Here is a 22,832-nt window from a genome sequence, read left to right on the forward strand (position 1 = left end):
TGAGGGAGTTCTCTTCCTGAGCTTGTGAAAAAAATCACTCCCTTTTAACATGCTCCATCTCACATGCATGCATGTGTGCACGCATGTGCACACACACACATACACACACACACTCGCACTAAAATTGGCCTGGGAAGAATACTTCCTGCTGAAGGGCAAGGAGAAGGTGATCCCCAGCTATATCAGCAGCTTCAGACATCAATGGGCTCCAGACACCCCAGAGTCTCTTTATTGAGGTTCTTAGAAGGGGAGTGCAATTTCAGCCTAGGGTAGCTGAAGGAGGTCCAGTTCGTGTCAAGTCTGTGTTCAGGAAGTAGGTGCAGAGCTGCCCTTTGCCTTTCACCTTGATGACACCCCGGCTGTAGCAGGTGTAGCCCAGGGACTGTAGGGCCCATGCTGTCTCCTCAGTCACCTACAATTGGAGGGGGGTGAGGGAATATGGAGGTGGCCCTATTCTTAGTCCCCCTCCCCCTATGCCTCCAATGTGGTTCCCTCACTTGGATTTTGCCAAGGACTCCTGTACTCTCCATGCGGCTGGCCACGTTCACTGTGTTGCCCCAAATGTCATATTGCGGCTTCTGGGCCCCAATAACTCCAGCTACTACTGGTCCATGGTTCAACCCTAATGAGGGATGTGGTAATGACAGACTTAGAGAAGGAAGAGGGGAAGAGGAAGCCACAAGGAACTGGAAGGAAGGGAGAAGAGCCTGGGGGGACCTAGAGGAGAGGAGGGGTGTCTAAGGCTGGAGGAATGTAGCTTAAGAAAAAGAGCGGGAGAGCCTTGTACCTCCTGGCCTAGCAGCTTCACACCCCATCCCAGGGATTGAGTCAGGAAAGGGGCTTCAGGATGAACTGGGAGCAGCTAACAAAGGACTTGGAGTGGGGCAAGCTCAGGAAGGTGAGGAGGTACCAGACTGCTGCAGCAGGGGAAGTCTCTCACCCACACGCAGGCGGAAGTTGTTGAATGAATGCTTGTTGATGACGTCCAGCTTAGACCCCAGGGCCACGGCAAATTCCACCATAGTGCCAAGGTGGCTGCAGCTCCGTTCAGCATCCTGGCGATGGGCCCGCCCACCAGGGTGGGCCAGTGAGGGCACAGGAATAAGTCCCACTAATGAGTCCATCAATGAGAGCTCAGAGGAGGGTGGTAGGTAAGGAAGGGTTGCCGTACCTGTTGTGCATCCTGTCCAGAGGTGGCATTTAAGCCTGTGGCTGCCATGTAGGTGCTGCCGATGGTCTTGATCTTCTCCACCCCACTGAACTTGGGCTTGGAGAGCAGCTGTATATAGAGAAGAGTTCTGTCCCCAGTCTCTCTTACTCTCTCTATCCCCTCTCCCAGAAGCCCAGCCCCAAGCCTTTGGAGTTAAAGGATCAGGCTGTGGGAGTGGGGATGGTGTCAGGAAGGAGAGGGTTGGTGGTGGGCAATGTTGCTGCAGTGGGTAGATCTGGGGGATCAGAGGAAGCGAGGGAGTACTGTGGAGGGGAGGATTGACTTCATGGCCAGAAAAGCAAAGTGGAAGGAGGTACTGGTGGAAAATTCTAGAATCTAGCACATAGGGTCTGGGAGACTCTTGGAATTTTCACCTCATCAAAATCAGCAATTATCTCATTGAGCAGCCTCAGACACTCTAGGCCCTCATGATTGATGTTGGATTCAGAGTAGAACTCCTTGAAGTCTGGGACTGAGGCGAAGAGGACACAAACGCATTCGTAGGACTGGTGGTAGAGATCCTGGGGGAGCAGGAGACTGGAGTGAGGGGTGCGTGTCATGTTCCTCTCCCTTCTAGGTCTGCGTGGGGCCCTCCTCCCCATGTCCACACTCCTGGTCTCCGTGTTTAAGAAGAATTGGGAAGGAGGGAGAGGAGTAGGGCCAGGCTACCCCAGGGAAGTGACTTAGGAGTCAAAGCTTAGATCTCATTGTAATTCTAGAAGAGACACAGGTTTGGCATCAGGATCACCTCACAGCAACACAAAGGGAGTCACTCCTAGAACTGGGATCCTGTCAATGTGAATTATTTCTATATCCTGTCTTATTGCTGAAAGGTGTTTAAGTCAATTAAGCCGGCTACAAAACCAAAGGTAAAATGTGTTTAAGTGTTTAAGTCAGTTAAGATAGGTACAAAATGAAAGATAAAGTAAACAACAATAGGGACTATGAGACAAAGGTAAAATAAGGGTAAGATAATAAAGATGGAATCAGATCTGAGGGTGGTTCACAAAATGAGTGCCATGAAATCCTATTTAGTCTTAGATTTTGGCTCTCAGCTTTCTAGCAGCCAAAGTGAAGAGAGAAAAGGATCGATTACAAGATTCCCTGTGTCTATAAGAGAAGAAACCAGAAACAGAACTACTGATCTTGAGAGCAGGTAGCAGGCGGTGGGGGCATAAGGCTGTGAAAGAGCTCCTGAGCTGTTTCTTTTAACATCCCTCAATATGAGCCAAGAGCATTTCCATAGCAGACGGCCAGCAGGGGATACAAATAAGATGGTACAAATATGTGGGTGACTTTCTGATGGTTTGGCTCTAGCAAGATTTTTGAGGATCTAGAGCAGCAGCATCCAATAGAAATTGTTGCAATGGAAACATTCCCTATCTGCAGTGTCCAATAGGGTGCCCACTAGCTACAAGTGACTGTTGAACCCTGGAAATGTGACTGATGCAACTGAGGAACTGAATATTTTATTTTAATTAATTAACATTAAAATTTCATATGGCTAATGGCTACCATATTGGATAGTGCCGGTCTAGAGAGAAGGATGGACTGTATCCTCTAGACCAGCAGTCCCCAACCTTTTTGGCCCCGAGGATGGGTTTCATGGAAGACAAGTTTTCCGCACACCCAGGCTGTGGAGGGGGGATGGTTTTGGGATGAAACTGTTCTACTTCGGATCATCAGGCATTAGTTATTAGGTTGGTGCAAAATTAATTGCATTTTTTTTTTTGGCCATTAAAAGTAATTACTTTTAGGCTGGGTGCGGTGCGCCTGTAATCTCAGCATTTTGGGAGGCTGAGGTGTGTGGATCACCTGAGATCAGGAGATCGAGACCAGCCTGGCCAACATGGTGAAACCCTGTCTCTACTAAAAAAAAATACAAAAAAAATTAGCCAGACATGGTGGCAGGCGCCTGTAATCCCAGCTACCCGGGAGGCTGAGGCAGTAGAATCGCTTGAACCCAGGAGGCGGAGGTTTCAGTGAGCTGAGATCGCGCCATTACATGCACTCCAGCCTGAGCGATGAGAGTGAAACTCTGTCTCAAAAAAAAAAAAAAAAAAAGTAATTACTTTTAATTATATTACTTTTAACGGCAAAAACTGCGATTAATTTTGCACCAGCCTAATAGATTTTCATAAGGAGTGTACAACCTAGACCCCTTGCATGTGCAATTCACAATAAGGTTCAAGTTCCTATGAGAATCTGATGCCGCTACTGATCTGACAGGAGGCGGAGCTCAGGTGGCAGTGCTGGCTCACCGCTCACCTCCTGCTGTGTAGCCCTAGTTCCCAACAGGCCATGGACCAGTATTAGTCTGCGGCCTGGGGGCTGGGGTCCCCTGCTCCAGACAGCTCCCATCAACACCTAAGCTTCTGGAATGTATGGAATGGTCATGAGTTAGAGAAGACATGCCTTCCAAGTAAGAATTTGAAATGCAATTTTGTGCTCACCAAAGAAAGAATCTAAGATGTTGTGAAAACGAAGACGCTTGACAAGCACAAGGGCTTGGGTGACCCTTGTGGGGGTTCTAGAGAGAACGGGCCATAGGTCAAGACTTTCATCCGAAATTAGGCCCTATGGCATCCGTGGCTCAGGAGTCAGGGGGTCAGGAGTCACCTCGTTGCGCCGGTTCTGGCCAATGAACTGGGGGGCCACGTGTGCAGGGAGCACGTTCTCCAAGAGCAGCCGAGTCAGGTTCTCCATCGTCTCTGTCTCCTCCCGCTCCTGCCTCAGCTTCTTCTTCCACAGGAAGTCCAGGCGGCAGTAGTACTCATTCTGGGGAGGGTCACCAGGGGCCACGGGGAGACACAGAGCAGGGGAAACCCGGCTCCTGTGTGTTCAGCCCCAACTCCATGATGCCTGAAACCACCCCCACCCCACCCCCAGTTTAGAAGTAGAGCTTAAGGTGCAAGTATCCTTGGAGAGAGACTATCCTTGAAATTAGATTCAGACTAGGGGTACAGAATTGGTAGCAGACTTTTTCTAAAGCATGGGCTTTCCCCGATAGGGGTGTGGGAGAAAGGAGGGGCGGGGAGTGAAGGAGAAAGAAAGGAAGCAGGAAGCCTCGCTTAGAAGCTTCCAATGGGCATTCAACACTGGAGATTAGAAAGATCAAGTCACAAATATGGGGCCACTCATAGGTGGGCCCTGGTGGGCCCTGGTGGGGCTGAGCTGGGTGACTTACCTGGCGAGCCAGGACAAGGAGGGTGAAGAAGAAGATGAAGAAGGAGATAGCACCCATCAGTTTGGGCTCCTTCAGCACTCCGGGCCTGAAGGGGCCATGGATCAGGGTTGCCCCTTGCTTTGCCCCTTCTTGGCCTTCTCCCTGCCCCCATGTAGGCCTCCGCTTCCCTCCCACTTTGCCCTGTGGGTGATTCAGGTCAGTGAGGCCAGGACAGCTCTGCTGTGTCCCATCTCACCCCCATCCCAGGGAGCCTGGCACCTCTGTCCAGCAGCTGTGCACACCTGGAGTCCAAGGGGCCCAGATAGAGGCGGACGATGAGACATTCAGACAGCCAGGCGTGGGAGTGCAGGAAGAGGGAGCAGGATGCCGCCAGCCACAGCAGGAGCAGCAGCAGCTTCAGCTCGAAGCTCATGTGCAGAAACAGGGAGCAGGAGAGGAAGCCCAGTGTGCAGCAGTGCATGGAGTACTGTGGGGCCAGGCAGGGGTCAGGAGTGGGCATGTCCCATAGGCAGAGGGGGGACACCTGAGGGCTCCCTTCCTGTCCCTCCCAGGCCCACGTCCTATCTGGGAGACAGGGGGCATCATACACACTGATACACACTGGGTGTGACTGATGTCTGTTCTAATCCACGGAATGGAGTGTTCCTCCACTCAGGGGGCTGTGGGCTTGGGCTGAGGAAGGGTGTGCAGAAGGAGATTAAGGGCATGTGGGAACACTCACTGGGACACTGATGAGAGGCAGAGACCCAGGGAGCTCCCAGGAGAGGTTGGAAATCATGGAGGACACATTGGGAGCTTGGAAAGGGCAGTCTGATGATGTTGGGAAGAAGAACTGCAGAGGAGATGAGGAGTTGAAGAGGCAGGTAGCTTCTTGGGCACAATGGTGGCTTGTGCTGGGTTTCAGCTGACCCAGGGATGAGTCAGGGGCAGACTCGTCCGAAGGGGTGGATCCTGCTATTTCTGGTTGGGAAGGGAACCTCAGCACTGGGGTCCTCACTGGGGGAGGAGTTATGTGAGGGGCGTCAAGAGTACTCCTCTGACTCTGAGCCACTGTGTGAGCTCTTGCCAGCCACTTAGCCTCTCTGGGGCTTAGTTTCTTCTTCTGTAACTTGGCTGGTGGGTGATTCCCAGGTGCCCTCCAGGAATAGAATTCTAGGAATGAGTCTAAATCCTGAAGAATCAGTCAAGTGATCTAGGTAATAAATAACTGCCTACACAGAAAAAAGATAAGAAGGACATTCACCGAGGTGTTATTAACAACTATAATGCCCAGATGGTAGATTGCTGGAGACTATAATTTTTTTCTTTCTATTTGTGCAACATTTCCAGCATCCCCTTGGCTTAGTACAGCTGCCTGCCCAAATCCAGGGGTTCCCTTTCAGTCCCTGGCAGGTCCAACATGCCCTGATGGGGGTGGATAGGGCCCCCTCTGTCCTCACCAGGCTGGTAATGGCCATGGCAAAGACAAGGAGGATGGTGGCGGTGCCCAAGGCTATTCTCAGTCCTGGTCGTGTGGCCACCAGGCCAGACAGTGCAGGCAGCCAGTGCAGCATCTTGGGGCCTTTCAGGACACACCTCTGTGGAGGGAGCATGGGCATCTTAGCCACGGGGCTGGGGCACCCTCTTCAGGACAGGTTGTGACCAGGGCTCTGGCATACCACTTCCACCCCTCAGCCCGCCTCACCATCAGGTCCTCTGAGAAGCAGACAAAAAGGATGAGGAGGAAGAGGAGGAAGGTGATGCTATACGTGATCGCCAGAGCTGGGGGCCTAAAAGGAAACAAAAGCAAGGCCTTGAAGTGCCAGAACAGGCTCCCTGTGTGCTATGAAGGTGCTGTGTGAGCTAGGTGGGAGATAGGGGAAGTGGTTCTGGGGAATCTGGGTTGGCTGGCGATGGGGTCCCGGCTGATAGAAGACATTGCATTCTGATGATCTGGGTTGGCTGGCTTAAGGGTCTAGAGCAGTGTTGAGGTGGAACAGGGACCATATGGCGGGGAGTTGCGGGGGGCTCACAAGAATGGCCGAGGCTACGGCAGACCGATCTCTGGGCCTTTAGCCCAAAGCTCTCTAACCTGGCTGAGTTTTTTTTTCTTTTTCTTTTTTTTTTTGAGACGGAGTCTGGCTCTGTTGCCCTGGCTGGAGTGCAGTGGTGTGATCTTGGCTCACTGCAAACTCCACCTCCCGGGTTCTAGCGATTCTCCTGCCTCAGCCTCCCGAGTAGCTGGGATTACAGGCTCCTGCCATCTCACCCAGCAAATTTTTGTATTTTTAGGAGAGATGGGGTTTCACCATGTTGGCCAGGCTAGTCTTTAACTCCCGACCTCAGGTCATCCACCTGCCTCAGCCTCCCAGAGTGCTGGGATTACAGGTGTGAGCCATCACACCTGGCCACCTGGCTGAGTTAAGAACAAGTCCTCATCCCTCCTAGCAGTGGACTAGGAATGAGGGCCTACTTTCTAAGCTCATGCATTTGCTGCCAGCTTTGGGTTTCTCAATAGAAACAAACCGGCCCTCATGGGGATGTTGTTAGCATCAAAAGAGATGCTCATGGGAAAATGCTAGGGCTGTGTAGAAAGTCCACAGGATCTATAAGGTTAAGGTTAAGGGCTGTGATTATCACTTTCCCCAGAACACATGTTTCCTCTGTGTGTAAGTGCCTGAAGCTAAGGGGAAGGGGTGAAGGAAGAAAGTGTGGCCAGGGGTCATGAGGGCAAGGTGATCTGCTTATGACAGCCAGAGCCTCCTTTGCCTGGGGCACTCTCACCTGTTTGTCACTAGCATCTGGATGATGAAGTTGGAGAGAAAAACCAGGAAGGTGCAAGCTTCATAGTATTTGAAGGCGGGGATTGCAGAGAGTCGGTACTGAAAGTGAGGGGGCCGGAGGTGGAGACAGGGTCCAGTGCTACCCATCACCTTGAAGGCATCACTCCCAGGCAAGGGGCGGGCTCCTCAGCCTCACCGCCCAGCCTCCAGTTCAGTTCCATGTAGACCCTACCAGTTCTTCAAGGAGTTACCCTCCTTCCTCCCCCTACCATCTAGTAGCTCAGTCTACAGAGTGACTTTCCTTTAGAGAGAGGCACAAGCTCCTCACCCCTAGGATCACAAACTGAGCAGACTTGGGGAGGAGACCCAAGGGCTGACCCCTCCCCAGCGCCAAGGAACTAAAGTTGGGAAGTTGTTTGGTGCCACCCACACCACAGCCCACCTCTTTCTCCATCTCCTTCTCTCTGAAGTACAGTGTCAGTGGGTTGAAGTCCTTCGACTGCTTCCACTGTCTGGTGGGAGGTGGGAGGGTGGGCAAAAGCACCAGAGAGCAGAGGGCACAGAAGGGCAGGAAGAGCGCAGAGTGAGGGCAGAGGGGGTGGTCAGGCGAGTCTTCCCTCCAGCCCCTCAGGGAGCACCATCCCTTCTCCACCACATGACCTCAGGGCCTGTGGCCCTCCCAGCCTTCTTTGTTCTCCGTACTTCTGCGAGTTGAGCTGCTCAATGACCTGGAAGAACTTGGCATCCCCGGTGTCCAGTTCATCATCTAGTCCCCGGGGGGTACGGCTCCTGTACAGCGAGAGCCAAGTCCATCACCACAGAGACCCTCAGAGCATCTGGGCAAAGCAGGAGCAGACCCCCAGGGAGGATGGAGGGGGTCATCCAGATAGCCCCACTGGCAAAGACTTTGAGGCCTCCTCACCGATCCAGGCTCCACTGGGGGCTGAAGGAAGCCAGGGTCTTCTCCTGTTGGGAGAGCACAGGGGGAGGTGGGCATGGTGGGTATGTTCCCTGCAGTGAGGTAGACCATGAGCCACACTGCATGCTCTGTACATGTCTTTGACCTTGGGCATTTCACTGGGCTCTTTCCTTTGCCTCTAATGACCTCTCTGTCTCCCAAATCCCACCTGCCCTTGAAGGGGAGGTTTGAATCTCCTTAAAATTTCCCCCTGACTCTCTAGACTCCCAGGATCTTTGTGTGTGTGTGTGTGTGTGGTGTGTGTGTGTGTGTGACGGAATCTTGCTCTGTCGCCAGGCTGGAGTGCAATGGCACGATCTCGGCTCATCACAACCTCTGTCTCCCAGGTTCAACCGATTTTCCTGCCTCAGCCTTCCGGGTAGCTGGGATTACAGGTATGTGCCACCATGCCCAGCTAATTTTTGCATTTTTAGTAGAGACGGGGTTTCACCATGTTGGTCAGGCTGGTCTCAAACTGCTGACCTTAGGTGATCCGCCTGCCTCGGCTTCTCAAAGTGCTGGGATTATAGGCATGAGCCACCGCACCTGGCTGGAATTTTTTTTTTTTGTTTGTTTTTTGTTTTTTGTGATGGAGTTTCGCTCTTGTTGCCCAGGCTGGAGTGCATTGGTGCAATTCACTGCAACCTCTGCCTTCCAGGTTCAAGCAATTCTCTTGCCTCAGCCTCCTGAGTGCTGGGATTGCAGGCACGCACCACCACGCCTGGCTAATTTTTGTTTTTTTAGTAGAGATGGGGTTTTGCCATGTTGGCCGGGCTGGTCTCAAACTACTGACCTCAAGCTATCCATCTGCCTCATCCTCCCAAAGTACTGGGATTACAGGTGTGAGCCACCGTGCCTGGCAAGATTTCTAATATTTGACTGAGCCCCTGGAACTTCAGGGGCTAAGTGGATTTCTGTGCTAGTGAAGGTCCTGTCTCAGGAGACACCCTTGAACAAAGGGTCCTGCTCTTCCACGCTGATGCTCCCTAGCCTGCACACCAGTGGAAAGTGGCAGGAGGTCTAGCATGGGCCCTGGCAGGCATTCCTGCTATGTAATTGTACCTAACGTCATCTCACAGTCCCTGGGCTTGTAGCAGTCCCCACACACCACTCCACCCATGCTGGAGGTCTCATCCTGCAACAGTCAGCTGAGCCTCAGCTTCTTCCTTCCTCTTCCTCCTGCCGGCTTAACCCTCTGACCTCTCCTCTACCTCATGTTAACACTTAGAATTAAATACTTCCTGCAACCACTGCTGCCAGTGTCCTTCCCCCACTCCCCAGTGTTGGGGGGATTGAAGAAGAGAGCATGCAGTTTCAGGAATTGAGTTAAACAGAGACATTTCCTGGTGGTATGGGTGCACAGCCCTAGAATCAGAGACAGGAGGAAGTGGGGGTCCAACTGCCTTTGTGGTGTCAGGGGAAGGCACTCTCCTGAGTAGAGGCTGGGGAGTTATGGACATGGTGTCTGTAGGTATCTTGTATCTTCTCTGAGGTGAGCTGGAGGGCTCTTCCTCTGGAAGGAGGGGCAAGGAAGGGCCTGAACCAGTGACTGGGGTGACCAGACAGTTCAGGACTTTGGGATGTCACAAATCATTAAGTGGCTTACTGGTGGCGGGGGCAGGGAAAGCTGGGAGTGGGGCCTGAGGATGCTGGGGGTGGATTTAACTAAGCTCTGGGGCTCAGGATGAAGGTGCACATACCGGGAGAGGGGTGGAGGTGGACACAGGGCTGTCTCCGTGGCTCAGGTGGGCAAAAGGCTTGGCTGCGCCCCAGGACTCCAGGTAACGGGTCATCAGCAGTGATGGACGCATCTTGAGGCCCTCAAGCGAGGACAGCAAGCCTCCTGCAGTGCCCTTCTCATCCTCCTCCTCTGCCTGGGGCACATGAGGGCTGAGAGTAAAGACCACAGACACTTCCTCGTTCTCCCTCCACCCCCCACTAGGACGCAGGAACTCAATCTCTGTCACAGAAGAGATCAGGCCTGTTGGCTGTGGGGTGGTTTGTGTGGGCCAGCCCATGGGGTCTGGGCTGGGCTTTTACCCGTGGATCGATGACCAGATAGGTAGGCTCCCCTAGCTCCCGAAGGTAAGGGTCCCGATGCTCCATGCCTGCGTCCTCCACAGCATAAGCCCCTGCCAGCAGGGCCAGGGTAGCCCCTGTGATGTGCACTCGCCTGGAAGGAGGGAGGCAGTGGGGTCAGCCGGGAAGGCCTTCAAATCTCCTATTTCCTGACCCCTCACCCCCTTGGATCCTAGAGCTGACAAACATCTCATGTCTTTTAAAGATCACTCTTGGAGGTCTGACTTCAAGAAAGAGCCTGTGTTACAGGAGGTGCCTCCCAGCTCCCCTCCCTGCACCCTAGGATCTCCTAAGCCCCATATGGGACTCATCTTAAGGTATTCATCTTGTGCTTATCTTAAGGAACGACTGAAAGGTTGGCAGCCTGTGGTAGGCCTGGTTGGCCTTCTGCTGTAGCTGCCTAGGGCCCTAGGTCTCACCCTGGTACACCGCCTGCTTCCATGTGGTTAGCCAGTGTGACATCATGGGACCAAACGTCGTACTGCCACTTCTGCAGCCCGATGACTCCACACAGTACGCTGCCTGAGTGCACGCCCACACGCATGTTGATGTCCACGCCAGTGGCTGCCCGCAGTTTCCTGAGCAGTGTGTGTGTGGGACAATCTGAGTCCTACCCTCAGCCCTGCCTGTGAGACACCCCTGATTCTCACAAAGAAGACTTCTGTCAGCTGCCTGCTGCCCCCCACATCCACCCTCAGCATTCCTCCTGACCACCGCCTGAGCTGACCTGATGGCCCGGCACATGTCCAGCCCCATGCGCACGCAGTTGATGGCATGGTCTGGCAGTGAGAGTGGCAGCCCGGAGACACAGTAGTAACAGTCCCCCAGGATCTTGATCCGCATGCATTCATGCTCCTGGGAGTGTGTATGTGGGTGTGCAGAGGAACCTGGTTAGAGGTCAGAAGGGTAGGAGGGAGTTGGGAAAAGTGGGGAGCGAGTGGGGTATTCCTGAAGAACTTCCAAGGTGGGGTAGTGTCTAGATCAGATCTAGGGACTCCTTTCGCTTGATATGGGGCTAACTGTCTTCCATGCAGATCTCTTTCTCAGAAGCGTTTCCCCAAGGGCTGGATGGCTGTGGCTCTTTCCACTTTTGGCATGTGAAGGGAGTACCCAGAGTTGAGTAAGTGGTAGTGGTCTCAGGATTGAGAGGTTGGGGGGAATCCAAGAATTGGTTGCTTGGAGGCATCCCTGGAGTCTAAGCAGGTTGCTGGCCTGAGGTTGCATAGGGCAGAAATTTCTCTTGGAAGGGCCTCCTAAGGTTAGAATATCAGAACGTCTCTATAGATTTGGTTGTAGTGTCCAGAGACACATATGTTGGTGCTCTGAGCATGTTTGGGGCATTGTACTTGGGACATCTGTGGCGATACTGAGGGATCTCTGTAGGTTTGAGGTGTGTGGTGAGCAGCTTCGTGACTGGGAATGCTTGAGAGGGTTTCCTCCTTCCATTGGAATATCTGGGGGCCTGCATGCACTGAAGTGGGCCCGGGATCTTATAAGGTGGGAGTTTCCCTTGGAAGGGGCTACCCAGGATGGGATGTTTGAGGGTCCCTGGGTGGGGAGGGAAGCCTTCTCTGACCTTGGCGATCTGGTCGAACTTGCCAAAGAGCTCATTGAGCATGAGCACCAGCTCCTTAGGGGAACACTCGCTGGCCAGCCGTGTGAAGCCCACGATGTCAGCATACAGCACGCTGCATAGGGCAGACTGTGTCAGCGGGGGCAGGGTCTTAGCCCACAGGCCCCTCCCCTCCAGCCATTCTTCCTCATACCTGACTCCCTGGTGCCTCTTGACATAGAGGCTGTGGAAATTGTTGGTGCTCTCTGGCCGTGACCCCTGTCCTGCCTGCAGCCGTGCCATGATCTCTGCCTTCATCTCTCGGGCCAGGTAGGCAGGAAGGATGGATAAGAGAAGGTGTTCCTGGAAGAGGTCACTATGAACACCAACTCTTCTGCACCCTAAAGCCAGGAGGCCCTGCCCCCCAAATCACTCAGGAGCCCACACTGCCCACCCCAGGTGCTCCCCAGGATGCTCCCCCAGGTCCTCCCGCTGCACACAGCAGGGCCCCAGCCCTCCATCCTACACTGATCACCCTTAGTGACTGAACTCCCAGTATCGACATCTGAATGGGAGTTCACTTAATATCATAATGCTCGAAAGTGCTTTTTATAAGCTTTGGTTTGTTTGAGCCTCACAACCTTCTAAGATGGGCAATACCCACGTTTTATACAAAAGAGGAAACAGGTCAAGAAACCTGCCCAGAGTCACTCAACTTGTGGAGGAGCCCCGTTATGTAATTTAAGCAACTCCTCTCTCGGAGCGCTGGTCTGACCTTCCTAGGCCCGGCTGACCTGGTGCTTCTTCTCGGTGTCCAGCCGCCGGCGTGAGTGCAGGGAGCTGAGTGCCTCCCGGAACGTGGCCCGCAGGGCGCGCTCCATCAGCGCCTTGTGGTACGCTCCTGCCACGTTCCCGCACAGGAACAGCACCGCGTTTGCTGCCAACTGTGGGTGAAGGCCAGCCTCAGAGGGCGCGGGACCCGCGTGGTTGTCGTGTGTAGTTGGAGTTGGTCTCAAAGACTGGCTGGGGAAGACTGGGCTTTACAGTGAGGGACCTAACTATTGTGGGATAAGTGGTGCCACACTGTGGCATCCCTAGGGGCGTTTCCCTTCCCAGATGCTCCCTGCTCCAGACTCTCGGCTGCTTCACCAACACGACCTCTTAGGTCTGGAAACCTTTGCAGGTACATTTCTTGTGCTTGGAATACCACTCCACTGTCGCTACCCACTCCCATCGCACAAAACTTTTTTTTTTTTTTTTTTTTTTTTTTTTTAACATTCTCTGTCAAGGTTTCATTAACCACATCTGTTGTCCCCGGGGCAAACCACGACACGACTCCCTTCTGTGTGGCCTGGATCCCTCTTCTGGTAATAGCAGGCATTGCACCACACTGTTGTACCAGCTCTGCGAAAGCACGGTTGGGTATCCTGCGCCCAGCGTTGCACCTTGCCTTGGAGTCACAGCTCAACAACCCCCCGAAAGGAGCCTACTAGCATGTGGCAGAGCGGTCCTGAGCGCAGCCTGTGCTACTTGCGTGCTCACCTGCGGCAGCAGTGCAGGCCGTGAGTCCGGCTGTGGCCCAAGATACAGCCCGAGGACCAGCAGATGCGAGAGTGAGGAGGCGAGGCCCGCGACGGCGGCGTCCCGCATGCCCAAAGGCAGCATGGCATACGCCGTGAAGATGACGAAGAGAAAATAGGACACCTGGGGGCGGGGCGCGGGAAGCCGAAGGCCCAAGTGGGGCTATTCAAGGCCTGGTGAGGGATCGAAGCCCGGGCCGTCCCCGCTGCCCTGCCTGCCGCCCCTCTCACCTGGTCCCAGGCGCTCACCACGCCCCCGGTGAACAGGAAGGCGTGGCCTAGCGCTAGCAGCGCGACCCATACCAAGCCGGACAGGGGACGCGTCCAGCGCTGCAGTCGCTGCTCGCGGGAAGCGAGGCCCAGCAGCAGCGAGAAGCCGCCCAGCGCGCACAGCACAGTGGTCAGGAAGCTCGGGTCTGAGGTCAGCTCCTGTGGGCAGGGGTGTGTGAGGCAAGATTGTGACAGGGAGAAGGAACGAACCTGATAAAGGAAGAGCCAGCAGCCCAGCCCCTCAGCCCAGTTCTGAAAGGTGTCTCAAGTCTAAGTACGAATAGGAGGCAAGGCACCTCCGCTTGCCATTCACTTTAGGTTGAACCATTTGAAATTGCTTGTGTCCTACTGTTTTTATCTAGACTCAGCAATCTCTATGGTTTTTGTTGGTTGGCTGGTTGGTTTTTTGAGACAGAGTCTTGCTCTGTCGCCCAGGCTGGAGTTCAGTGGCGCGATCTCGGCTTACTGCAACCTCTGCCTCCTGGGTTCAAGTGATTCTCATGCCTCAGCCTCCCGAGTAGCTGGGATTGCAGGCTCCCGCCACCACGCCCAGCTAATTTTTCTTTTTTTGTAGTTTTAGTAGAAGACAGGGTCTCGCCAAGTTGCCCAGGCTGGTCTCAAGCTCCTGGGCTCAAACGATCTCCCACCTCGGCCTCCCAAAGTGCTGGGACTACAGGCGTGAGCCACAGCGCCCAGCCTCCTGTGGTCCAACTTATTATCTTGCTGGGACAGCTACCCAGAAGATCTGGCTCCCATCCCCTATTTGTTTCTGAGCCTCAGTTTTCTTATCTGTCAAACGGGAACCAAAGCGTCATGAAGCAAGTGAAAGATAGATCCAAGCTCACAAGAAGGCACTTCGGAATGAATGTCTCCAAATCTGGCCAATTTGCTCGGGAGATTCGCGGCGCCGGGGACGGCGGCTGGCAGCTTGAAGGGCGGCGCGAGGCAGCGCTCGAGCAGCAGGGGGCGCCAGGACCCGCGGCGTCCCGCACCTCCCTGGCCACCAGGGCTGCGATCTCGCCACTTGCCTCAACTCCAAGCAGAAGCTCCACAGCTGTCCCAGCATTTTGTCCCCACCTCTTCCCGGATTTAGGCGTGGACCAGCAAGGACTGGCCGCGCCCGGTGATTTTCCCACCTTGCCTCCAAGCAGTGAAAAGAAAACCCGGGGCAGGCCATTTCTAGAATTGGATTGAAGACCTTCTTCCTCCCCAAACAGAAACTGGACATGGGTTTACTTTGGGACTCAGTGAGAGCCGGGTGGAGGGTGCCTTCTGGGAGTCTGTGGGTACCACTGCCCTACATCCCCTAAGAGGGAGAGGAAGGCAGGAAATGAATTCCCCAGGGGCCTCCTAGAATTTCCCCTTTGGAAAACTGGAAAATCCGGTGATGGATCTATTGTAGAACCCGTAGACCACGGATGTTCATAAAGCCTGTCAGAACCCGGACAGAAACGAGAAGCATCCAGGACTCAGCTTTCTCCCTGAGCAGACCCAGAAGGGTAGAGTGACTTGCCCAGGGTCACTGCAGTTCCTAGCCAGTCTCAATAGTCCTTTTTTTCTCTGCCCCCAGCAACGAAAACACATCGAAAAGAAGACCCCACAAACCCCAACCCCGAAAATGCTCCCCAGGAAGCGACCCTCCCGCAGCAGAGGCCCGGCTCACCCTGCCGCTGGCCCAGGCCACGGCGAGCAGCGCCGCGAGCGCACAGAGCACGATCCCCAGCAGCAGCAGCAGCAGCGGGTACTGCTGGCTCAGGCTGTAGTAGGTCTCGTAGAAGAGGTCTTCGCTGGGGGGCGGCCGGGGGCTGAAGAGGCGGGCCATGATCTCCCCAGCCCCGAGCCCCGGGGCTGGCTAGGGCCGGGCGCCCGGTTACCTCCTTCGGCCCGGCGGGCCCCACCTGAGCTTTTCTCACCTGCTCCAAGCCGCTACCCCCCCGCGCCCCCAACCTCCTTTTTCAGGCCCTCCCTGCGGCCTCCCAGCCCGCTCCCAGCTGGCGATGAGGGGATCCCTCAGTCCTTTCCTCCTCCTCCCTCATACCCGGATTGTGGAGGTGCCCCAGAAAAGCCTCATCGCCAGGAGGGCAGGATTTGGGGTTGGTGCGAGGGAGCCCTGGGTTCCCCTGACCCCCGAACTCACTGCCCGCGGCGCTGGCGCAGCGGAGTGGGCTAGGCCCGAGGAGGGAGCCGGGGACCTGATGGCAGAGTCACGCTCGCCGCTGCTCTCTGGCTCAGAGTCCCGGGCGACAGGCGCTTCCCTCCCGGCGCCGCGGCCCCCTCCCACTTCCCCGACGGGACAGCCCGGCCCCTTCCTGTGCCAAAGCCGGACTCTCCTGGTCTCCTCCCGCACTTGGTTTTGTCTCTCCTAACACCATCGCCTCCCCGCTTCAGCCCCTTCAGGGAAGGGCAATGTGGACCCTGGGAGAGATGCGAAGGGGTGGGCTGGGGTGGACCGAATGAGACGTGTCCAAATGGAGGTGAACGTTTGGTAGTGGGGAGACCGAGGGCGGGGGGCTGAAGCCTGGCGAGAATGTAGGGAAGAATGTGGGTCCTGGTGGGGATCTAGGTCAGAGTTGGGGGCGGTCATTCTCCTCGCCTCTCCGCCTGGTTGACAACCACTACCACTGGGTATGAACTGTTCATGCTCCGTGGGAGGGGTTGCGCCTGTGTATAGCTTTAGGAGCCATAGCTTTCCACTCCCGAACAGCAACTGGGAATCAAAAGGGAAGCAATGTCTAGGAAGCAACTTGAGTGTGTGGTGGAGGCAGGTATGTGGTGTCATGATCTCTAAGAGCCTGAGGGCACCGTGGGGGGCCTGGTCTGTGATCTTTCACACCAACTCATCCCTCCCCAGAGCCCTGCAACTGAGTCTTGAGAGCCCAAAAGAAAAGGGACCACAGCCTCTATCCCCAGAGTTTAGGGTTAGGGTGGGGTCACCATCCTAGGCTTTAGGGGAAGCACTGCCCTGAGATTAGAGAGTGGTCTGGGGAACCAGGCCTCTGGGATTCCTTCCTGTTGCAGCCGGCTGTGCCCTGACCTTGTGTGCCAGGCCATTGCCCACTCCCAGCCCCCAGCATTCCCACTTCCTGCCATAGCAGAGCTGTGGTGCCTCCCTATCCCTCACTGGCAGCTCCCACCCCCATCCCAGTCCCTCCCTGCCCCTGGGTGAGCTCAGACTGACTAGCATTCCATCATGTTTATTGACTCCTGGGGGACAGGTCACAAAATCAGTTTGTGGGCAGGCCAGACTGCCCTAGAAGGAAGTCAGGGGCCTCAAGGGGTGGCACTCTTCCTTAACTCGTAACTCTTGGAGGCAAGCTCGGAAGGTGCTTTATTTCCCGCTATGATTATACCAACCCTGTGGCCTGCTCCAGGCTTCAGGATCTTTAGGGCTTTCTTGCGAACCTACTGGTGGGGGGTGCTGCAAGCCCCTCCCCTTGCCCGAAGGTGCCAGGCCCCATGTGGGCAAGGCAGTTGTCTGTTGCATAGTCAAGTAGTTGTTGTCTCCAACTTGCACCCCAGAGCAGTTGTATATGTTAACGAGTGGTCGCCCTTTAAGAGAAATAGTGATGGTGGCAGGAGGGTTTAGCTGTCAGAAAGGCCAAGTTGGGGGTGGGTGGGGAGTATGAAGTCTCCACTTGTCAGTGGCTGTGTCAAGGTGTGCCGTGTGCTCCTCCCTTCAGAGCTCCTCTCCAGAATTGGGTTAGCATAAGCTCTAGAGAGTGGCAATTGACATTTGAGACCCTGATCTTTTTTGCTGGGAGGTCCTCTGGACTGCTGAAACAATGGAAGTTAGGGGGCTCACAGAGCTGGTGTTGTGGAAAGTTAGAAAATTCAGGGACAAATCCAAGCTTTGTTGTGTGACCTCAGAGGGCTCCTTTCTCAGGGGGTGTCAGTTTTCCCCCTGAGAACTGAGAAGGTTGAGTTAGATCATCTTCTCCCCTCCCCTCCACAAAGTACCCTGAATCTAGATATAGGTCTGGACGAGGAGTCTGGTGTAAGAATTGAACAGGGAAAAGAAGGAGGTGGAGAGTGGGTACCTGTTACTGGATTTGGCTCCGGGGTCCTGCAGGACCAGTTCATGCCTTGTCTCTCAGCCCCCTGCAAACAGCACAGAGCATCCAGTTCTGCCCTGGAGCCTGGCGCTCCCACTGCACTCCTCTCAGCCCCAAGTTTTCGCTGGCAAGGGGACAGCATTTATAGGACTCTTAGTGTATCCCCTAATCCTGCCAATGTCTCACCTGATTCCCTCGGGGTCCAGGACTTGGTGTTCCAGTTGAGGTGGGGCTGGGCATCTGGTTTCTGAAAGTTGAGGTCTCTGGAGTCTGGGGAGGTTGGGCCATTGAATCTGAAGATGTGCCTGCTGTTCTGGCTTGTGGAACCTGCTCCTCTTCTGCCCTGCTCCTCTTGGTAAGGCTCGGGCATTTTTTAGGAACAGAGCTGGGAGGCCCCTCTAGATTCAGTTTGTTTAGCCACTCAGAAACCATGACATCATTACGAGAGTGCTGGTTTTCTGTGGTTCTCCTAAAGCCATCCATTTCTGTCCCTCCTTGGCCTGACTCTGGGGTAGAAAATCTCCTATTGCTGCTCCTGAGTTCAGACAGGAAATTCTTTACCTGCAGGGATGGGAGGAGTTTGCTGGGTATGACTGGATGAGCCAGAGTAAACCCAAGGGAGTAGTCTCTTGGTCCATAACCTGTTGTCTGGGAACTCAGGGGTGGGCTGGGGAGGGTGGGGTCAAAGGTCAAGGCAAAAAAAGCAGTGGTCAGTGGTGAGTCATTGGATGGCCAGGTAGCCATGTTGTGCCATCCCTGACCAGCTCCTGGGGAAGGGTGATGTTGGCACTCACTGTGGAGACAGCAGCATTCATATGGTTCTCCACCATCCGGAAGGCTTCATCAGTTTTTGGTAGGCATTCTAGAGGGACAGCAGAGTGGGGTGCAGGTGAGCAAATCTTCTTTTCCTGAGAAAAGCCCCCTGCTGACAGACCCAAGCTTATTCCAGATCCAGCTAACTGGCCAGCTCACCCTGGAAGGAGGGTCTGTCCTCGGGCTCACTGCTCCAGCAGAGCTGCATTAGCTCCTTCAGTCCTTCTAAGCCGGGAGTCTCAGGCCCGGCTTGGGGAAGCTCAGCCAATGAGGGCCGGGTCTGCCTCTTGCACACTGCTCCATATACCAGTGATGGTTCGGTTGGCACTGGAGTAGGGGAGGAGGGTGAGAAGAGAAGGCATTCAGGGTAAAAGGGAATTATCTGCTTCATCATGGAAAGAGGCAGGGAGTGTAATGTGGGGGCACGAGGAGGGAGGAGGGCAGTCTAAGTAGGTGAGCGGGAAGGGGAAGCCTTGGGGCTTTTAAGAGAAGGGCACCTGGGGTTAAGGATCCCAGAATCCTCCTAGAGTCTTACACTCAACTTCTCTTCCAGCAAGCACTGCCCACATTAGGATCCCGAAGCTGCAGGAGACACAAAGCTGAGGATCTGTCCAATCACTGACAAGACTCCTTTCCTATACATCATCCCCTGGGAGGGCCCAGAGAAGTGTAGGAATCCTGGCTGTGTGTTTGGGCCGGGATCCTTACCTGTAGACATCACTGGCTGTGGAGGCCTTCCGGTTTATGTTAACAAACAGTTCTGGGGCCAAGTAGCCCAGGGTGCCCCCTGGCTCCCCGGACCCTGTCCCTGACTGTGAGCCTCCCTGAAATGTGGACAGGCCAAAATCTGCCAGCTGCAAAAGAAGGAAAGAAGTGGGAGGTAGGGAAGACAAGGGGGCCAGGCAGCCTCCAGGAACCCCCCTGCCCCCAGAAGGTGCAGGTTCAGCTTTGTAAAGGGAGTGTGGAGGTCAACGGAAGAGGTTCCCTTGGATGGTAGATCTAGGTGCCTTGTGGTAGGGCTGGGTCAAGGTCTGAGTCTCCAGGGCTGGGTCAGCCATGACTCTTTGGAGGGGCTGGTGGGGCAGCTGGCGGAAACGACTCGTGTGGATCAGGGTCTCTATCACTTGATATGGCAGGAGCTAAAACTCCTGGCTGGGCTTTGTCCCCTGGCAGCCCTGTGTCCAGAGGGAGAGGCTACACCTATTCAATAAAGAGGTCTCTGGAGGTCTAGTGTCTGGTGGGCCTGGCTGGAGCAGCTCTGGGGTGGGGCCTTGTCTTGAGGCTGAGAGGGGTGTAGACCAGCTGACCTTGACGTGCAGCTCTGGGTCCAGCAGGACGTTGGACGGCTTGAGGTCCCGGTGCAGGAGCACCGGGTTCTGGTCGTGCAGGTAAAACATTCCAAGCACCACTTCTTTCAGCAGGCGGCAAAGGAGCGGCCAGGGCCGAGGGCACTGGGACTGCAGCAGCCCCGACAGGGAGCCGTTCTCCATGAATTTAGTCACCAGAGCCGGCTTGGGATCTTGGTCCCAGTTCACCTTCTCGATAACCCCTTCTAGGCGCAGCACGAATTCGTTATCCAGACTTGCCATGGCCTTGACCTCCCTGGATATCGCCTTCCTACACTCCACGAGAGAGCTGGAGTCGCACCGGGGTCGTGGGAAAATCCCTCCCTTCCCCATTCAGGCCCCAGAGCACAGTGGCTCCACCTTTTTGGCCAGATTGCGGCTGGGGGGCAACCGGGGTCACTCACGAGTTTACGATCTTGACCGCCACATCGTAGCCCCACTTCCTATGTTGCGCCCGGAACACTGTGCCGAACCCGCCTTTGCCGACGAGCTCCTGGTTCTCCAGTTCCTCGATGGACACCAAGGGGGCGGGGGCACCGCTGGGCCTGAGAGAGGGGTGTCGCCCACTAGCCGGCAGTGCCGTACGTCAGCGCTGCTCCCCGCGCCCCTGTGACTCGGCGCTCTCACTGCAATCCCCAGCCTCCTTCGCCGGCCCCCACCGTCCCCGGACTCAAAGACGTTCTCTGAGCGAGTCTGTGGGGCGCTCTGGGTGTGAATGTCGGAGGCTGCCTTCGACATGCCACTCCCTACTCACCATAACTTGACGCACGACATCAGGCTGGAAGGTGCCAGGGGGCCTCTGGAAATTGCGAGCCGTAGGAGATGGAGTGACTTCTGGGGCTTGGGTCTTTGGCAGAGAGGGGAAGGGGTCTGTCTGTGCAGGGCTCAGTCTCTAGACCAAGACGATGAGTCTACTTTCCGGGTTGCTACCCCTTTTCCGAGTTGACTGAACAACTTCCCTTATAGGCGCCTCTACAGTCCCGCCCCTGGGGTGGGGCAGGGGGCAGAGCGAAAGCTAGTGCCTTTCTCCTTGACTAGCGTTTCCTGAGCACCTGCAGCGTGCCGCAGCCAGATTAGGTGTGGCTGGGCATTGAGGATGTTAGGGAAGGATTCCTCACCTTCCAGGAACCCACAATCAACCCACTCCTACAGTCAAAGCCTTCCCTTTTCCCACAGGATTTCCTGCTCCACCACCTGCCAGGCCATGAGTGGAGATGGTGCTTAGGAGGGTTTTATGGTTCTAGGGCTCAGCTGTCTCACAGCTGCCCTAAGATCATAGCCAACACGTATATAAAACTTGTCATGCACCAGGTACATATATTAGCTTATTTAATTCTCACACGAACCCTAGGGGAATAGGTACTGCTTTTATTACCTTTCTATAGGTGAGGAAACTGAGACACTGAGAGTTTAAGTACCTTGCCTAAGCCCATACGGAAATAATGGCTCTGAACCATCAAGTTATCCTGTTTTCACATAGGCTTCAGGGCTGTACCACTCAGCTGGTCGTGCAGGTGGCTGGGAAAGGTGTGAAGCATCCAACGACGTAGTGAAGGATCCCTATCTGTATTCCTGCCTAGTCCCTATAGCTGCTCTTGAGAGGCAAGTCTTTGGTATTGATAGGGACTTATATGCCCTTTGAACAGGAGCTCCTGGAGGTGGCAGGCCCCAAACCCACTCCCAGGGCCTTGTGGTAAGGCTAGATATATCAGCCCATCCAGAGGGCTGGTGACATTGTGGTGTACACTACCCCGGAAACACCTCAGAGCTTTCCTGCCCTCTCCCTTGCATGACAACTCTTGCATGCAAACACCCTAATTAATGTTCCTGACAAGCACATGCTCTGGACACAGTCTTTTGATAACTCAGAAGCATGGAGAGTCTTAAAGATTTAGGGCAGAAAAAAGGTGTCCATATTTTACCTTTCTGAGGTCTGACCATGACTGGAGGTTGTGGGAACCCGATAGGGCCTGCCCTAGGCACTCAGTCCTTCAAAGGAATACTCAATCCTGTGGGTTGTGCATTGGCTGTCACTAAAGGGGCTCACCTTGGTGCTTTCCATTTTGTTCAGTGGTCCATGGGCTCTGCTGGTTGAGGCAGAAGTGATCCGCAGTTTTTTCTAGAACAACTCCTGGAGAGCCACACCATGGCTTCTAGTAGGGTCAGTTCATGCTATTTTGGAGCTATTTAGGGAATTGTTCAACCGTAGTCTCCTTAAAAGCCAATACATAGCAGATACCCAATAAATATTTGTTGAATTGAATGAATAAATGAACAACCCAAAATATTGAGCCTTTCTTAAGGCACTGATCATCCTAGATGGAGCTGCATACTCAGTAGGAGGAAAGAGGAGATTGGGTTCCTGTAGGGACTGAGGGTTCTCACCGGCACAGTTCATGAAAGCCATTTGAAGTAGGCTTTCGTGTAGAGATATGGTGGTATCACACAGAATCCATGAAGGCAAGAAATGTAGCAGGTCCTCAGAAAAGCCTAGAGTCAGAAGCTGAGAGCCATCAAAAGGGGCAGCCACTCCCTTTGTGATTCTTTTTAGAGAGAATAACCCAGGCTCAGTATCTCCACTTGAAGGGAGCAGGCAGAAAGGAGTTGGAAAGGTGTTATAACTGGGTTTCTTCAGATTGGGATGAGACCCTGAGAATCAGGGATAAACCACTGTGAAGCACAAAGTTGGGTGTGGTATCAGGGCCTATACTACTTTTTGACTCAAAATAAACCGCCCCTTTAAAAGAAGGAAGAACAGGGAGAAGAACCTTAGACCAAGTGCCTAACAAGACCCTCAGCTTCCAGCAAGGGGGTGTAGGGGTGGACCTAGGCAGAGGCTGATTCTTGGAATTTGGAGCTCTGGTCTTTTCTGAGGACTGATGCCTCTGACCACAGATGATCATGCTTTTGGAGCCTACTTGGGTATTTCTTTTTTTAAATTAAATTAAATTTTTTTTTTGAGGTGGAGTTTTGCTCTGTTGCCCAGGCTGGAGTGCAGTGGCGCAGTCTTGGCTCACTGCAAC

The 22,832-nt window shown here is 54.4% G+C and overlaps 2 protein-coding genes across 6 annotated transcripts; both read right to left on the minus strand.

Annotated features, from left to right (window-relative positions):
- Window positions 1–202: 202 nt before the first annotated feature.
- ADCY4 (adenylate cyclase 4) lies at window positions 203–15,843 on the minus strand. 5 transcript variants are annotated; one of them, XM_054448490.2, is made up of 25 exons: window positions 15,262–15,843; window positions 13,560–13,757; window positions 13,291–13,452; window positions 12,543–12,692; window positions 11,963–12,111; window positions 11,773–11,884; window positions 10,924–11,051; window positions 10,616–10,774; window positions 10,158–10,290; window positions 9,818–9,991; window positions 8,082–8,125; window positions 7,862–7,948; window positions 7,602–7,671; window positions 7,161–7,258; window positions 6,082–6,166; window positions 5,837–5,974; window positions 5,119–5,229; window positions 4,679–4,863; window positions 4,398–4,482; window positions 3,830–3,988; window positions 1,585–1,731; window positions 1,172–1,279; window positions 941–1,055; window positions 498–622; window positions 203–412 (listed from the first exon to the last, which is right to left on the minus strand). In XM_054448490.2, exons 1-25 carry the CDS (start codon window positions 15,418–15,420, stop codon window positions 260–262), a joined length of 3,234 nt encoding a protein of 1,077 aa, XP_054304465.1. In that variant the 5' UTR covers window positions 15,421–15,843; the 3' UTR covers window positions 203–259. The 5 variants fall into 5 exon arrangements, with proteins under 5 accessions (XP_054304465.1, XP_063507543.1, XP_054304466.1 ...); XM_063651473.1 differs by having other exon boundaries at window positions 15,736–15,837; XM_054448491.2 differs by having other exon boundaries at window positions 210–412; window positions 15,637–15,824.
- Window positions 15,844–16,776: 933 nt separating this feature from the next.
- Window positions 16,777–20,795, minus strand: RIPK3 (receptor interacting serine/threonine kinase 3). The gene is made up of 10 exons (XM_054448494.2): window positions 20,564–20,795; window positions 20,214–20,354; window positions 19,771–20,080; window positions 19,172–19,317; window positions 18,999–19,045; window positions 18,623–18,790; window positions 18,445–18,512; window positions 17,837–18,211; window positions 17,636–17,696; window positions 16,777–17,147 (listed from the first exon to the last, which is right to left on the minus strand). Exons 1-10 carry the CDS (start codon window positions 20,581–20,583, stop codon window positions 16,927–16,929), a joined length of 1,557 nt encoding a protein of 518 aa, XP_054304469.1. The 5' UTR covers window positions 20,584–20,795; the 3' UTR covers window positions 16,777–16,926.
- Between the last annotated feature and the right edge of the window lie 2,037 nt (window positions 20,796–22,832).

This window comes from Pongo pygmaeus, chromosome 15 (genome assembly GCF_028885625.2).
Source record: "Pongo pygmaeus isolate AG05252 chromosome 15, NHGRI_mPonPyg2-v2.0_pri, whole genome shotgun sequence".
Lineage (NCBI taxonomy): Eukaryota > Metazoa > Chordata > Mammalia > Primates > Hominidae > Pongo > Pongo pygmaeus.

What these genes read in the sequence shown, in the direction of transcription:
- ADCY4 (XM_054448490.2), bottom strand. Translation starts at nt 15,420, where the DNA reads ATGGCCCGCCTCTTCAGCCCCCGGCCGCCCCCCAGCGAAGACCTCTTC. An exon ending in CAGATGCTAGTGACAAACAG is followed by an intron (nt 6,167 to 7,160) that starts GTGAGAGTGCCC and finishes GTTTCCTTTTAG; the next exon opens with GCCCCCAGCTCTGGCGATCA. An exon ending in GCTTCTCAGAGGACCTGATG is followed by an intron (nt 5,975 to 6,081) that starts GTGAGGCGGGCT and finishes CTCCCTCCACAG; the next exon opens with AGGTGTGTCCTGAAAGGCCC.
- RIPK3 (XM_054448494.2), bottom strand. Translation starts at nt 20,583, where the DNA reads ATGTCGTGCGTCAAGTTATG. An exon ending in ACCCAGAGCTGCACGTCAAG is followed by an intron (nt 19,318 to 19,770) that starts GTCAGCTGGTCT and finishes CTTCTTTTGCAG; the next exon opens with CTGGCAGATTTTGGCCTGTC. An exon ending in GGACAGACCCTCCTTCCAGG is followed by an intron (nt 18,513 to 18,622) that starts GTGAGCTGGCCA and finishes CTGTCCCTCTAG; the next exon opens with AATGCCTACCAAAAACTGAT.